We start from the raw sequence: 15,202 nt of genomic DNA, 5'->3' as shown, positions 1-15,202 counted from the left end.
GCATTTGTAGACTTAGAGAAAGCTTTTGACAATGTTGACTGGAATACTCTCTTTCAAATTCTAAAGGTGGCAGGGGTAAAATACAGGGAGCGAAAGGCTATTTACAATTTGTACAGAAACCAGATGGCAGTTATAAGAGTCGAGGGACATGAAAGGGAAGCAGTGGTTGGGAAGGGAGTAAGACAGGGTTGTAGCCTCTCCCCAATGTTGTTCAATCTGTATATTGAGCAAGCAGTAAAGGAAACAAAAGAAAAATTCGGAGTAGGTATTAAAATTCATGGAGAAGAAATAAAAACTTTGAGGTTCGCCGATGACATTATAATTCTGTCAGAGACAGCAAAGGACTTGGAAGAGCAGTTGAATGGAATGGACAGTGTCTTGAAAGGAGGATATAAGATGAACATCAACAAAAGCAAAACAAGGATAATGGAATGTAGCCTAATTAAGTCGGGTGATGCTGAGGGAATTAGATTAGGAAATGAGGCACTTAAAGTAGTAAAGGAGTTTTGCTATTTGGGGAGCAAAATAACTGATAATGGTCGAAGTAGAGAGGATATAAAATGTAGGCTGGCAATGGCAAGGAAAGCGTTTCTGAAGAAGAGAAATTTAACATCGAGTATAGATTTAAGTGTCAGGAAGTCATTTCTGAAAGTATTCGTATGGAGTGTAGCCATGTATGGAAGTGAAACATGGACGATAAATAGTTTGGACAAGAAGAGAATAGAAGCTTTCGAAATGTGGTGCTACAGAAGAATGCTGAAGATTAGATGGGTAGATCACATAACTAATGAGGAAGTATTGAATAGGATTGGGGAGAAGAAAAGTTTGTGGCACAACTTGACCAGAAGAAGGGATCGGTTGGTAGGACATGTTCTGAGGCATCAAGGGATCACCAATTTAGTATTGGAGGGCAGCGTGGAGGGTAAAAATCGTAGAGGGAGACCAAGAGATGAATACACTAAGCAGATTCAGAAGGATGTAGGTTGCAGTAGGTACTGGGAGATGAAAAAGCTTGCACAGGATAGAGTAGCATGGAGAGCTGCATCAAACCAGTCTCAGGACTGAAGACCACAACAACAACAACATATACGAAACAAAAGTCTAGATGGGATAAAGTTTGATTGATGAAACGCTGCCACGTTTGGGGTGCATTTTTCAACCCAAACGGCATAAATTTGTATTGGAACAGCCCAAAGGGAGTGGTTATGGCAGTCTTTTCAATGTCCTCCGGAGCCGTAGGAATCTGATGAAATGCGTGCTTACAGTCCAAAACAGAGAAGTACTTTGCACCTGCGAGCGCATAATTGAAGTCTGCTATGTGTGGGACCGGATATTTATCAATGATGGTGCAGGCATTTAAACGCCTATAGTCTCAGACCATACGCCAAGTACCGTCTTTCTTTTGGTTGAACAGGATAGGACTAGTCCAGCAACCGGAAGAAGGTTCAATTATTCCCTTTTGTAACAGATCGTCCAATTGTTCTTTTGCAATTTTCATAAATTCCGGCTTGAGGCGGCGTGGACGTTACGATATGGGCAGCCCATCGGTTAGACGTAACCGATGAACTGTGCCGTTAGTGACTACTGCAATACGTGGTGCGGCACGATAGTCAGATGTCCGTGAAGCGGAGCAGGCAGTGGCGGACGGGCCAAGCTGTGGCGTTGAGGGCACGGAAGTACAGGTGTGCCACCCGCTCGTAGGCTGCGTAAAGGCCGCACACGTGTTAACATGGGCGAGGTTGGTACACTGGTTCTTGGTAGCGCTGTAGGCACGAGTGGGCGTGGCCGGACAGCAGATGGCTGTAGTTCATTGCCACAAGCTTGGCAAGTTAATTTTCCATTCGGAACGCAAGGAGCATGAGCATTCGGGCATACCCTATCATTACAAAAGGGGGTGCTGACACAGTTTACAGAGTTAACGACATTGTCGTTAACGTGCGCAGGCACGGGAACACCAGATTGGCACGGACTGACCTTGTCTGTAGCCGACGAGTCGTCTGCTTGTAGTGCCACGAGGCGTCGTTGTGTGGAGGCCAACTCGTGGTGTATGTCGTGGAGATGCAGCAGCATTTCCATACGTTCCATCCGCAACTTAGAAGACTTGGCGCACTCCACTAGCCACTTGTTTGTCCAAGATTGCAGCTCCAAGGATAGGTTTACACACTTCTTAGCACAGCACACATGTTTGGTGTTAGCCGAACTGTCACTCGGTGAAGCGAAAGGAATATGTTTGTTAAGGGAGGGGTAAAACACAGTATTTTGCACAAAATCTAGTGACAACTGATAGTGCTTGAGGAAATCAATTCCGAGAATAGGTTCTTCAATTGTTGACACTAGAAACGTCCACTCCAGCTTGCACTTGGGCGAAAGTTTCACTGTACACAAAGTGGAACCCGAACACTGTAGGGTAGACAAGTTCACTGCACGAAGTACTGTTTTGTGTGGTTGCACTTTATTGGTTGCTAAGCGAACCGGCAGCAAAGAGACGTCTGCACCAGTGTCTACCAGAAAACATACGCCTGATCATAAATCGCGAACATAGACTCGACCACACTAACTGTTATTGTCCGAAACGGAGTGCAACGTGGGATGGTGCCCGTTGTTTACATCGCAGGAGGTGGCACCGTAGCCTACCTGCGGTTGGAGTTTGGGTAAGAACACGATGACTGGCATTTGCGAGCTTGCTCCCCGAATCTCGCGTGGAACAAACAGTAAGGTTGGGTGGGCCTGTGCCCTTGTGGGTAGTTGCTAGGTGATGGAGTATGTGCCCCAGTCTTCCACAGAGGCAGATGCACTGTCGTTGTGAGGAGTTGAGGGTGCAGGCAGGGCGGCTAGTTTAAAAAACTTGTTATCAGCAGCACCAGACAAGGGCGTGGCGTCAGAAAGTGTCTTAGTGCAGTCACGTCCAGAATGCAGTGCACGGAACTCACGTTGCCTGGCGGAGTATGCTCTGTCGGCGGCGTGTAAATGTTCATTTACTGGCCTATCTTCATATGCAGAGATTGCAGTCTGGACAGGCAAAGGCAGCTTTTCAGTCCAGATTTCTGCGAGTGTGTCATCAGGCATAACTTGCTCATCGACGAGAAGACGGATGCACCACCACAGCTGGGACGGAGACCTGTCGCCGAGACGCTCTTCGTAGATGAGCTGTCGCACATTTTCTCTCCTGGTTTTAGAGACGCGCTCCAGTATCGTTTGTTTTGCCACAGCATACTTCCCTGCTAGGGGGGGGTGCTTTGACCAGATCATAAATTAAATCGACGTGGTCGTGAAGATGGTTCATAGGCAGGCGAAGCGTGCGTCGTCGTCCAAAGCACAGACATTGAATGTTTGCTCAACCAGGTTAAACCAGAACTCCAGGTGAGCTGGTTTGAAGTCTGGTAGTTTCGGCAGATTCGGCACTGCAGTCACTGCAGAGGTGCGCCTATTACTTCGGACGGAAGTAGGGCATGCAGAAGATTGAGAGTCCGGATTATTGGCGTCCCGTAATGCGGGAATCGCGAAATTCACTTGACGCTGGGGGCGGCTGAGAAGCGACGGACGCTCGAACGGTGTGAGGATCGTAGTCAAAATGTGCATTCTCATTGACGTGGTAGCTCGGAGAGAAGCCACAAGTGCTTAAGTACGCCGGTGACTGTCCGTTATGCACACAGTATTCACTCGACCGTGAGTGGTGGGGCTGGTTGTAGATGTCGGAGTAATTACTATCCAGCACAGAATTGTTGACTTGATTAGAAGCAACACAAGGATCCCACACACGTCCACTAGGATGCACACTCGGTGTGATATTTGCTGTTTGGTGAGCATTGAACACCTGTTGACTAGCTGGCGCGGAAGGACACACACGTGGTGGGAACTGATTCGAGTTTGAATTTACTACTGGATTTTCCAAAGTAGCAAAACCTCGCTTGACGCCACGAACTGTATTGAATTGTGTGTTCGACACAGGAGTAGAAATGTTCCGACCAGCACACTGTGGAGAACACGTGGGAAAGTCCAGGCTAACAAAGCCAGAGTCCACGACCATTGGCGGTTGGAAGAAACTCGATGAATTCCACTGCATGTTCTGGCTGAAGGATTCCGAAGATTCTTGCGGCATGTCCACTATGACGGCAGGAGTGCTGGAGAGATGTTGCTGGAATCCGGGCGGCGGTGAATGCTGGAAGGCCATTGTCTGGAGCTGAACAAAGGCCCTCACGATCGCGGAGAAACCCGACGCGGTAGGCGCGTAAATAACCTTCAGGTGGTAACTCGGACGCATATTACACAAAAACGGGGTCACCAGTAAGGGAATATGGTATAGTTGTAGGTAAACAACTAGAATTCTCTCATATACAGATTTATTCACACTTAGCGTCTACACAGATAAAAGTCCGGAGGCTAACTGCCGTTAGCGTCCAACATGCTCTCCAAAGCCCCCTCCTCAAAGATAGCACACTTACGCACAGAACAAATGTCTATTTTTGTGGCACTCTACGCCACATTCTACATAAATTTTTTTGCATTAAAAAATCTTTTGAAAGTGTGTTGATTTTTCTTAAATCTTGCTTCCAGTATGAACTGCAGAGTCAGAACTGCCTTGTGTGTGCTTTTACTTTTCTTAGAGCCAAACTAGCTTGGTTGGCATTCCCCCATTCATTTTAGAAATTCCAAAGGAATATTATCTATCACGTCTGCTTCATTTGATCCCAAGTCTTCCTAATCTGTGTTGAATTCTGACTTCAATACTTGTGACCCTGTGTCTTGCATATCAACTCCCATTTCTTCTTTCATCACATCATCATTCCTCATCCTTGTAAAGGCCCTCAATGTAATTTTTCCAGATATCTGCTTTCTCTTCTAGTGGAATTCCCACTCCATACTTAATATTGTCCCCCATGCTTTTGATTTCACTGAATGTGTTCACTTTTCTCATGCTAACACCTTCATATGACCATTTTTTTTTATTTCTTCACGTTTCCCTTCCTTGCACTTCATATTTACTCCATTTTAGTTTTATTTATATTGCTGTATCCTTGTCTTTCCCTGAATATTTGTGTTTCCTTCTTTCATTAATCAGTTTAAGTATTACCAAAAGTTTCTTAGCAGGTGCTTGCCTAGTTCCTATGTTTGTCCAGATTTTGTGATTGGCCTTTTTTAGATATGTCCATTCCTCTTCCACTGAACTGTATTGGTCATTATTGCAGTATCTATAGCCTTAGAGAACTCCTAATGCCTATCATTATCTCTTGGTATTTCAGCACACCACTTCTTTCCACATTGGTTCTTGCAGACAGTTCTCTTATACTCCAGCCTCTCTTCATCACTATTAAATTGTAATTTGAGTATGTATCTGCCCCTGGGTATGCCCCACAGTTCAACATTTGAATTCAGACTCCATCCAACCTTGATGTAATCCTGTTGGAATTATACCATGTTGCTGGCTATTTTCCAACTATACCATCTCCTTTCTGATTTATGAATAGTGTATTTGCTATTACTAGCTTAAATGTATTGCAGAATTCAATTACTCTTCTCTTCTTTCATTCTTACTACAGTCTAAATTCTCTTGTAACTCTTTTTACTAGTTCTTACCCTACTACTGCATTACCTGTTCAATAACATTATATACTTCATCTAAATCTTCATTTTCTGCTTGTCATTGGCTTGTATACTGTTGTTTGTGTTGGTTTTATGTTGATTCTGGTAACTATGAACTAAATTATCAGAAGAAAAGGTCTCCATTTTATGCACCCTTTACTTCCATAGGATTGCTGGAACTTCACTTTAAAGGTAATGTGCATTACATTTTTTTAATATTTTGCTCACTTTCATTAAGCATCAGAATAAGTGATTGTATTATATGGAACATAAACAACATGTATGAAAAGTTTCTTGTTCTTATCTTTCCCTCTTCAGATATGGAATACGCGTTGACCCGAGACAGTGGATAATATTCCTTAGCGGACAACAAGAGGGGACAGCAGAACATCCATCTGTTGTGCTCTTGATGTGTAAGTTGTTGTTATTATAATAATCATCTTTCATGAATAATTTCATGATTCCTGGTAAAAAGAAAAAAAAACACTTGGTGACCAAAGAAACAAATCAGTTAGGAAGCAATATTAATGAATAGTAGAGGAAAGCAAATATTGATGTCAGTCTTAAGCATTGTGAAATTTTAGTAAGAAGGCCCACATACAGCTTCATCTACTATCTGTTCACCTTGATAACTAAGTGGTCAGTGTGGCAGAATGCCTTGCAATGGGACAGAGTTGGATTCCCGGCTGGGTCGGGAATTTTCTATGCATGGAGACTGGGTGTTGTGTTGTCATCATTATATATTGTATCATCCTCAACAACACAAAAGTCGCCTCAATGGTGTCAACTAAAAAGTCTTGTACCAGGTGACCCGTCTACATGATGGGAGGCCCTATCCAGATGACATTTCATTTTATGTACTAACTTTCCTCATTCTGTTTCCATTTTGTACTTGGAGCTCAAATTTCGAAGTTTAATACGTAAACAATGTGCATGGTGTGATGAAAAAGTTAACTGTCACATTCGAGAAGAAAAATTATAGCATATGTGGTGGTGGTGTCATATCTTCATTGCCAGAAACTCTGTGTGTACAAAGATGAAGTAAAGCACACACCAGTCTCTTTACTGACAATGGAAATATTCCATAGATGAGCCTACGATTTTTAGGGTACAGATGTCTGTATCACTTAGTATATTCTCATTTATTAAGGCATTATGGTTACTGACAACAAACTCATATATGGCCAGAAGTTCTGTCATAGGTGCTCCAGTTTTTGTGAAGTTGATAGGTTGTTTCAGAAAAATGAGTGGTTGTGTGTGTCACTACTTTGTTATTCCAACATTGCACTGATTGCCATCTGGCTAGTGTCGACCACTAGTGTCAAAGGTGCAGCAGGCTCAGGGTGCGTCAGTAGTGTGGCATCTTCAATGCTCTGTTTGACCACATGAAATGCCACAAAAATACTATCAGTCCATGTTATAGGTGGGTTACCCTTGATCTTTGGACCGGTGAGCACTGCAGTTAATGGTTTCTGTAACTCTACAGTGTGTGGCACAGGATGGTGATAAAAATTTAATGTACCAAGGAGTCAATGCAATTCCTCAGTTGTATTTGGGCATGAAACCTGTAAGATGCCTTTCACTTATAAGGCAGTGGTAGTGGTCCTGCTGCTGTTATCTTATGCCACAATAAATCCAGTTGGGGCTGGCCAAAGACAAATTTGACAGAGTTCAGGACAATTCCATAGTGTTCCAACTGCTGAAACACTTCTGTTAATTGCTGCCGACTTTGCTTTGCCAATGACAAAAAACTAAAATATCATCCAGGTTAAACAGTAGCAAAAGTTGTGCGTTTTAGCAATGAGTCAATGAAGCATTGCCAGGTTTGAGCAGCATTTAAAAGTCCAAATGTAATAAATCTGCTCTCTAATAGGCCAAACGGAATGATTATTGCTGTCTTGGGAATGTATCAGTCGGCTACAGAGATCTGTGAGTATGCTTTTGCACAGTCCAGGGTGCTAAAAATAAGTGCACCACTCAACATATAGTTATCTTCCAGTAACAATGGTACTGGGTATCTGTCTTGTATTGTTCAGGCATTCAGGGCTCTGTAGTTACCACAAGGCCACCATGCACCATCCTTTTTTTGGGACCAAATGTAGTGACAAGGACCAGCAGCTGTTGGAAGGCCACATTACACCTTCACGAATCATACTGTCAAATTCTGCTTTCACAATTTTAAGATGATCTGAAGCCAAATGTTGTGGCCTGTGAGACATGAGGGACCATCATTTGTCTCCATGTAGTGGACAGTGTCATGCCTTACTAGCTTAGGAGCTCCACGTGGTTGTATCAGAGCTGGAAATCCCTTCAGCAGCTCCACTTACTCACCGTCCACTATCTGTATTACTTTGGCAGTATCAACAGCTGCATTTTATCAAAATCCTGACACTTTTAAGCCTGTGGTGGTGTTGTCATGTAGACGTGAGTATTTCATGTCCAGCAGTAGATTATGAGTGAGGTAGTCTGTTCTGATGGTAGGTTAGGGTCGTCATAAATCCAGGTCTAGTCACAAACACAGAGCATTGCACATTGTCATGACAGAGTTGTATTCTGTATTCAGGGAGAATAATGTGGGTGGTTGCTTTCTGTGCAACATAGTCCATAGTTAAATGGACAAATTGAAACTAGAGTCTATTAAATATTTCTGACCACTGATCTCTCACAAACACTCAGACACTGACTGGAAATCAGAGGCGGCACCTATTCTGAACGCCATTGCCTTTTGGGTAACTGTAGGGGGTTATGCATGTGTGCACCTGCTCACCAAATTTCTGGTGATACCACCAGATATCTTGCTGCTCAGGTTTGGTTGTTGAAAAAGTCATCAGTGACCTGCTGTGCAAGTGTTGGCAGTATCGATTCAGGCTTCTGTCATTGCTCAGATTGTCGAGCTACGTTCACTGAACTGCTTCATCAATAAATCTAGCTTGGCTGCCAAAGCATCGTAATCTACACTTGAAACACTTCGCATCACACTAGCGCACTGCGCAGTGATTGCGGTGACATTAGCCAGTATCATAGCATCTTGGATCTTTTCTGCCAACTCCACTATTACATCCAAAGATATGTCAGACTGCGATGCTATAATTTCCTTAATGGGCTGTGACAAATGACTGCTCCATATTGTATATAATAAGCTGTCCAGAATGTTTCCCATGTCTGATTGAAAGAGTAATGTATGAAAGGTTAGCTGACTTTCTGAATAAAAATAAAATACTGACTAATGCTTAAAATGGGTTTAGAAAGAACAGATCCACAGAAATGGCAGTCTTCCAATTCATGAAAATGGTCCTAAATGCCTTGGACAAGAACGAAGCTATGGGATATTTTTAGATTTATCTAAAATGTTTGATCTAATCAGCCATGACTTACTGCTTGCGAAATTAGAATTTTATGGGGTCTGGGGACTTGCCTTCAAAGGGCTAAAGTCTTGTCTATCTGACAGACAACAGAAAGTACAAATGTCATTAAGGTAAAGAGTAACTTTTAGACTTCAAAAACCTAGCTATGGAGTGCCCCAGGGTTCTGTGTTATGCCCTCTGTTGTTCTTGGTGTACATAAACGATTTGCCAAAGCATCTGACAGTTTCAGAAATAGTGATGTTTGCTGACAACACTAGCATTTTTATAAAAGGATACACTGAGGATAATCTACAGCAGAGTGTCTCTAGAACAGTAAATGGACAGGAAAATGGTTTAGTGATAATGCTTTGATCATAAATAAGGATAAAACAGTATTGATGAATTTCAGTAGTATTGAAAGTAAAGCTAGAAGAAGAGTAAAAGCTGAGTTAGGAAACTGTTATTGCACAAGCTCCAAACACACAATTCCTAGGTATATGGGTGGATGAGCACTTGAGATGGGAAAAGCGTCTAGAAGTTTTGAGTAAAGAACTAGGCAAATGATGCTGTGCGCTAAAAAAGCTTTGGGAATGTTGCAACACTGTGTCATTGCTGTGTGCCTATTATGCTTCTATGAACAGTTTGCTTAGATATGGTGTGATCTTTTGGGGAAATACAGGTAAGGCAGAACAAGCTTTCAAATGCCAAAAAAAGGTTTATTAGAATAATGAAATGGGTTCCCTGTAGTGTATCATGCAGGAAAATATTTAAAGAATTTAAAATGACTACTCCTAGCTTATACATCTATGAATGTGTCTGCTTTCTTAAAACACACCAGGAATTATCAACATTAAATAATTGGTTCATAACCATTAAACATGGAACAGAGATAATTTTTCACACACACACACACACACACACACACACACACACACACACACACACACACACACACACACACAAAGGAGCACTTTACCGAAAAAGTGTAAACTACCAACCCAAAATACTTTTTTATTGCATTGCCTTTTACAGTAAAGAAAATTAAAGAATTTCATAAATTCAACGTAGATCTTAAACAATTTTTACTAACACATAGTTTTTATAACATTGAAGTATATCTGAATATGGAAAAGTATTATTTATGTATACTGATACGAAATATTTATATTTATTATCCAAGTTTTTGTAACAAATTAAATATAAGAAATTATAATGTAGAGGACTACATCCATACAATGTATATTGTTAACAGATGAATTGAATACTTTGCTTCTTAGGTGCCACAAATATTGTGAATGCCTTATTTCCAATATCTTCCCAAGTGAGGACTTACAGATTCACTCTTCCTGCAATGCTGAAACTCACCAAATCAATTCTGCTTTAAGCCAGTAATAGAAATTAGCCTCTGGTCATGCGGTAATTATATCTTGCACTTCCGTAGTGCATTGGTGATCTACTTGCCTTACTGCCAGTGCAAACTTAGTAGCATCTACCAAAATTCCAGACTATAAAAAAATGGTCTCCACCAGTGGAAGTCACAAAGCTGGATTTGTGTGTCTAAATCATGACACGGTGGGGTTTGCATCAGTCATTCTGCAAATTTCTTCTGTGAGCACTCGTTCTGCATAATGTTGCCGCAGTATCAATGTCTTACAGTCCAAGTAGTCCACAGGGCAAGCAGTGTGCTGTCTTTACCTCTGCTTGAAGATGACATCTTTTACCTGCCCAGTCTTTCTCTAGCTTTCTTGGATGATGTATTTAGTGCCAACTATAAAAAGCTCTTACTAGACTTCAACGTAGCTCAAGGTTGGAGTATGCCCATGCAATGGGTGTAACTCATTTCCTTAAACTTTCTTCATTTTGACATTTGCAGATACTGCCCAACATACTGGTTACTGATCAAAGTGGTGTCCAGTCACTCATGGACAAGACAGGAACTAAAATTGAGGGTAGCAAAGCAAAAGCAGGAAAGTTTTATTCCATTTTCAAATGTCCTTTCACACAGGAAAACCAAGAAGTACTGCCCCAGTTTTTCTTTGCACTGCTGAAAAGAAGAATGAAACAGATATTAGTTTCAGTGGCATTCAAAAAAAGTGGAAATTTGCAACTGAATCAGCCACTCTGCTAACTATAATTTGCGATAGATCCCCTAGACAAAAACTGTGCCCGTTAGTTAGAAGAAAGCACAGGTCACACCTCTCTAAAAGAATAGAGGAATGATTTACTTGCAAAACTGCCATCCAGCATCCTCAACAACCAATTGCTGTAGAAACTTGGAACATATGCTTACCTCAAATGTAATGGAATATCTTGAACAGAATGACCCCCTCCATGCCAACAAGCATGGATTCCAAAAACAGGGATCATGTGAATCCCAACTTGCACTTTCCTCGCACATGACACACTGAAATCCATGGATCAAGACAGTCAAGCAGTTGCAGTATCCATTGATTTCCAAAAAAACATTTGACTTGATATCACATTAATACTAATTATCAAAAGAATCATAATATAAGGTTATCAAGTAAAATTTGTGACTGGACTGAGGATTTTTTTTTTCATAGGGAGGATGCAGTGTGTCATCTTGGACGGAGAACTATTGAGAGATCTAAAAGTAACTTTGGATGTACCCCAGGGAACTCTATTGGCACTCTTGCTGTCCATGTAAAGTACTAATAACCTTGCAAAAATATTAATAGCAACAGCAGACTTCTCACAGAAGATGCTGTTATTTATAATGAAGTACTGTTTGATTGCAGATATGAAAGTATTCAGTCAAATCTTCATAAGATTTATAAGTGGTACAAAGATTGGCAACTGCTTGAAATGTTTAGAAATGTAAAATTGTGCATTTCACAAAATGAAAATGGAAAAAGCATCCTACAATTATAATAGCAGTCATTCCCAGTTGGAATCATGAAAATTGAATAAATAGCTGGGTGTAGAGATTTGTAGGGATATGAAATGATCACATAGGATTAGCCATAGGGAAAGCAGGTGGCAAAATGTGGTTCATTTTGGCAGAATACTATGAAAATGCAATCAGTCTTTCAAGGAGACTGCACACAGAATAGTCATACAACCCATCCTAGAACACCACTCAAATGTGAGAGACCTACGCCAAGTAGGATTAACAGGGGATATTGAATGGAAACAAATCAGGGCAACATGAATGGTCACGGGTTTGTTCAACCTGTGTGCATGTGTGTGCCACAAATATACTGAAAGAAATGAACTGGAAGATGCTTAAAGATAGGCGCAAACTATCCTGTGAAGACTTGCTTTTAGAACCAACTCTAGGTGATGATGATTCTAAAAATATATTAAGATTTCCCTACATATTGCTCTCATAGGGAATGTAAAGACAAGACTTGAGTATTTACAGCGCACACACACACACACACACACACACACACACACACACACACACACACACACACACACTCTTAAACAATAATTCTTCCTGTGATTCATATGTAAATGGAATGGGGGGGGGCGGGGGGGGGGGGGGGAAGCTTTAATAGGTGGTACAGTGGGATGTACCCCTCTGCCATGCACTTCAGTGGCTTGCTTAACTATCATAAATCAAAACTGAAAGAGATACTTACTGTAAAATTTCCATTGTCAACACATCAGAAGCTTAAGATGATTCAACGTAGACTAAATAAAGTTTTCAAACTTAATTTTCTAAACAGGCTAGTAAGACATACTTCAAATTAAGATTTTTATTTTTAGAGATTTTAATTTCCTATTTTACATTTGTTGATCACTTACTAAAAACATTCCAACTGAGTAAATAAATCTTCTTCCAACTCCACCTTATTTTTCAGTTAATTTGGAACTGACTTCTGTTGTTATGAATATGTAATAGCAAAAAGTAAATGTTCACCCTAGTGACTAGTAAGATAATTATGTTAAGCTTCCTATTTTAATAAAAATTTCCCAATATTAAATTTAAAAGAGTTACACTTAAGTGATGCTTTGTTGATGTAATTAGTCATTTATGTTTCTTCTGTTTAGATTCTGTTGTACCTGTTGTTGTCTGCCTTTTGGTAGAGAAGTCACTTTCTGTTGTAAGTATATTCTGCAATTTTGATTGCATTTTTAGTGTAACTTTGCAGCAAAAATATTTATAAATATAACAGTAGATGGGCTTCTAGTTACTATGGGTTAAGAAAAGAACAAATGGAGCCGGGCTAGCAGACACATTTAAAAGAAATGCAAGTTTTGCTGTGATCATGTGTGTGTGCTGAATCTCAAGAGATTGACTATATGAAAATAAATATTGCTGGCTGCCGGGCAATATCAGTAAATAAGTATCATGAAGGATAAGCCACAAAAAATATGCAGGCAGTACTAATAAAGTTAATAAATGCTTTGTTCATCTTTCCTTTTATTTCTTCAGAGAAATTTGCAATCTATTATTTCATTTTGAGCTTCCCTCGTTAGTCTATAAATTACAAATAGCACTTTGCCATTTGTAATCTGGAATTAAGATAGGTTATCAGTGAATTACAGATGTTGAATCCTTTCCCATAACTTTAATTTCTCCTGGTCTAGAGTTCGGAATGGCTTAAACATATCATAATCAGTTTTATATCTCATACTTCCTTATTTTGTTTGAATTTCATAATCTCGGATTAGCTCAAAGTCAACAAAACTACTTTCTGTTTCCTTCGCATATCTTTTCCTCCTATGGTGCAAAAGTGGAAGAGTCACAAAGCTATGGATCTTAAGAAGTGGTTATAATTTTGTTCATTACCTCTGATTAAGTATATAATATTTGCTGATCTTGTCAGGTATTGGTAACACTCATTTTTTACTTTTTCATGTGGTGTTAAGTTAAACTGCGCAGTTTATTTATTGGAGCAATAGTGCTTCACAATATGGTATGTATTGAAGTGGAGCTCTTTAATCATCTTAAGATGGCTCCCCTTCATGTTTAGCTAAGTTCTGATATTTTATCACGCTAGAAAATTCACCCTTTTAGTGTGGTATTTTCTTGTTTTACAGTAAGGTGTAATTTCACACTGTACATTGGATAATTTGAGATTAATACCTTAGAAAATGTAAGCAGTTTTCAATAGGATATTCATAGTACAGTTACTTGCTGTTCATACTAACACTTCATTAGACAATGACTGCTTACAAGCCAGTGCATTTAGTTGGTGCTACTGACACACTATCTTTTTATCATAACACTTATTTGTTTGGTAACAATATTGTTCCAGTGGTACTGAATTTACACAGGCTTGTACTTCGTTTGGCCACTTCTTAACTGTAGGCATTGTACTATTTTCAGTATATCCATTATGGATGACAAACTTTGACTGTGATATAAATTGCAAATTGTACTATTTGTCAAAACTTCCAAAGCACAATTTTAGTGCAAAAGTTTGGTCATCCAGAACCATGGCTCTCACAATCTCCAAACTAATTTACAACAGACAACCTCTCTCCTGACAGATGGGTCTCATTGCCATTCATTCTCTCAAACTTCCAGTTCATGACTGTGTTTTGATTTCCTTTGGTTGTGTAACCCTGTTGTTTATCCATTCAAAATCTTACTGTCTGATCATCTGCTTGGTTCACAATATAATACATAAAAATATCAATACATCCACAAATTTAGAGAAGTGCCCATAGTACTTAACAAACTTACGTCCAAAAAGCTTGCAGTATTTGAATTCAAGGAAATCATTTCCTACTGTAGCCCATCGACGGTGGGCACAGCAATTTTTTAAAATCCACTGTTACCATTTCACCATCTTATAACACATCACTGAGACATAAAAGTTGTCTTTCTATTGAAAACGGTACTGAACAATTATCTTCTTCCATTTCTTTATAACAATCACAAAAACATTATGTATATTTATGACAGTGCAGTGGTAACTTTATGTCACTAGTTGCAGCATGAGCTTTTAAATGGTCTAGTGATGATCACTGGCTGCCTGAAACCAGTAACATAATTGCATTTGAAATGCTTGTGATAGTTGCCATAAGCAAATAAAGATACACACTTCCCTAGCCCATGGGTTGAGGCTACCCTGATCCTCCTCCTGAAACTGTGGAAGGTATATCTTTATCCAAATTGATATCACATTGTTGCTCTCTTGAGCTGTACTTGCAGACAGGTCACATAGCATAGCTGAGGGTGATTGTAAAAAGTTGCAAAAAAAAACAGTAACGCTTCGGGTTTGTAAGGAGTGATGCTGCTGGACAGTGGACGGCTGTAAATAAGTGAATTCTAATGATAAATAATAGTGTGTGTTCTG

The 15,202-nt window shown here is 40.1% G+C and overlaps 1 protein-coding gene across 1 annotated transcript in view; it reads left to right on the top strand.

Annotated features, from left to right (window-relative positions):
- The window catches only part of LOC124798201 (diacylglycerol O-acyltransferase 1), a 144,746-nt gene that overhangs the window by 75,229 nt on the left and 54,315 nt on the right, over positions 1-15,202 (top strand). The window contains exons 3-4 of the mRNA XM_047261502.1: positions 5,899-5,993; positions 12,945-12,997. Coding sequence (XP_047117458.1) covers positions 5,899-5,993; positions 12,945-12,997 — 148 coding nt within the window. The remainder of the gene's footprint in view (positions 1-5,898; positions 5,994-12,944; positions 12,998-15,202) is intronic.

Source organism: Schistocerca piceifrons, chromosome 5, assembly GCF_021461385.2.
Source record: "Schistocerca piceifrons isolate TAMUIC-IGC-003096 chromosome 5, iqSchPice1.1, whole genome shotgun sequence".
NCBI lineage: Eukaryota > Metazoa > Arthropoda > Insecta > Orthoptera > Acrididae > Schistocerca > Schistocerca piceifrons.
This window is presented reverse-complemented; position numbering and strand designations above follow the sequence as displayed.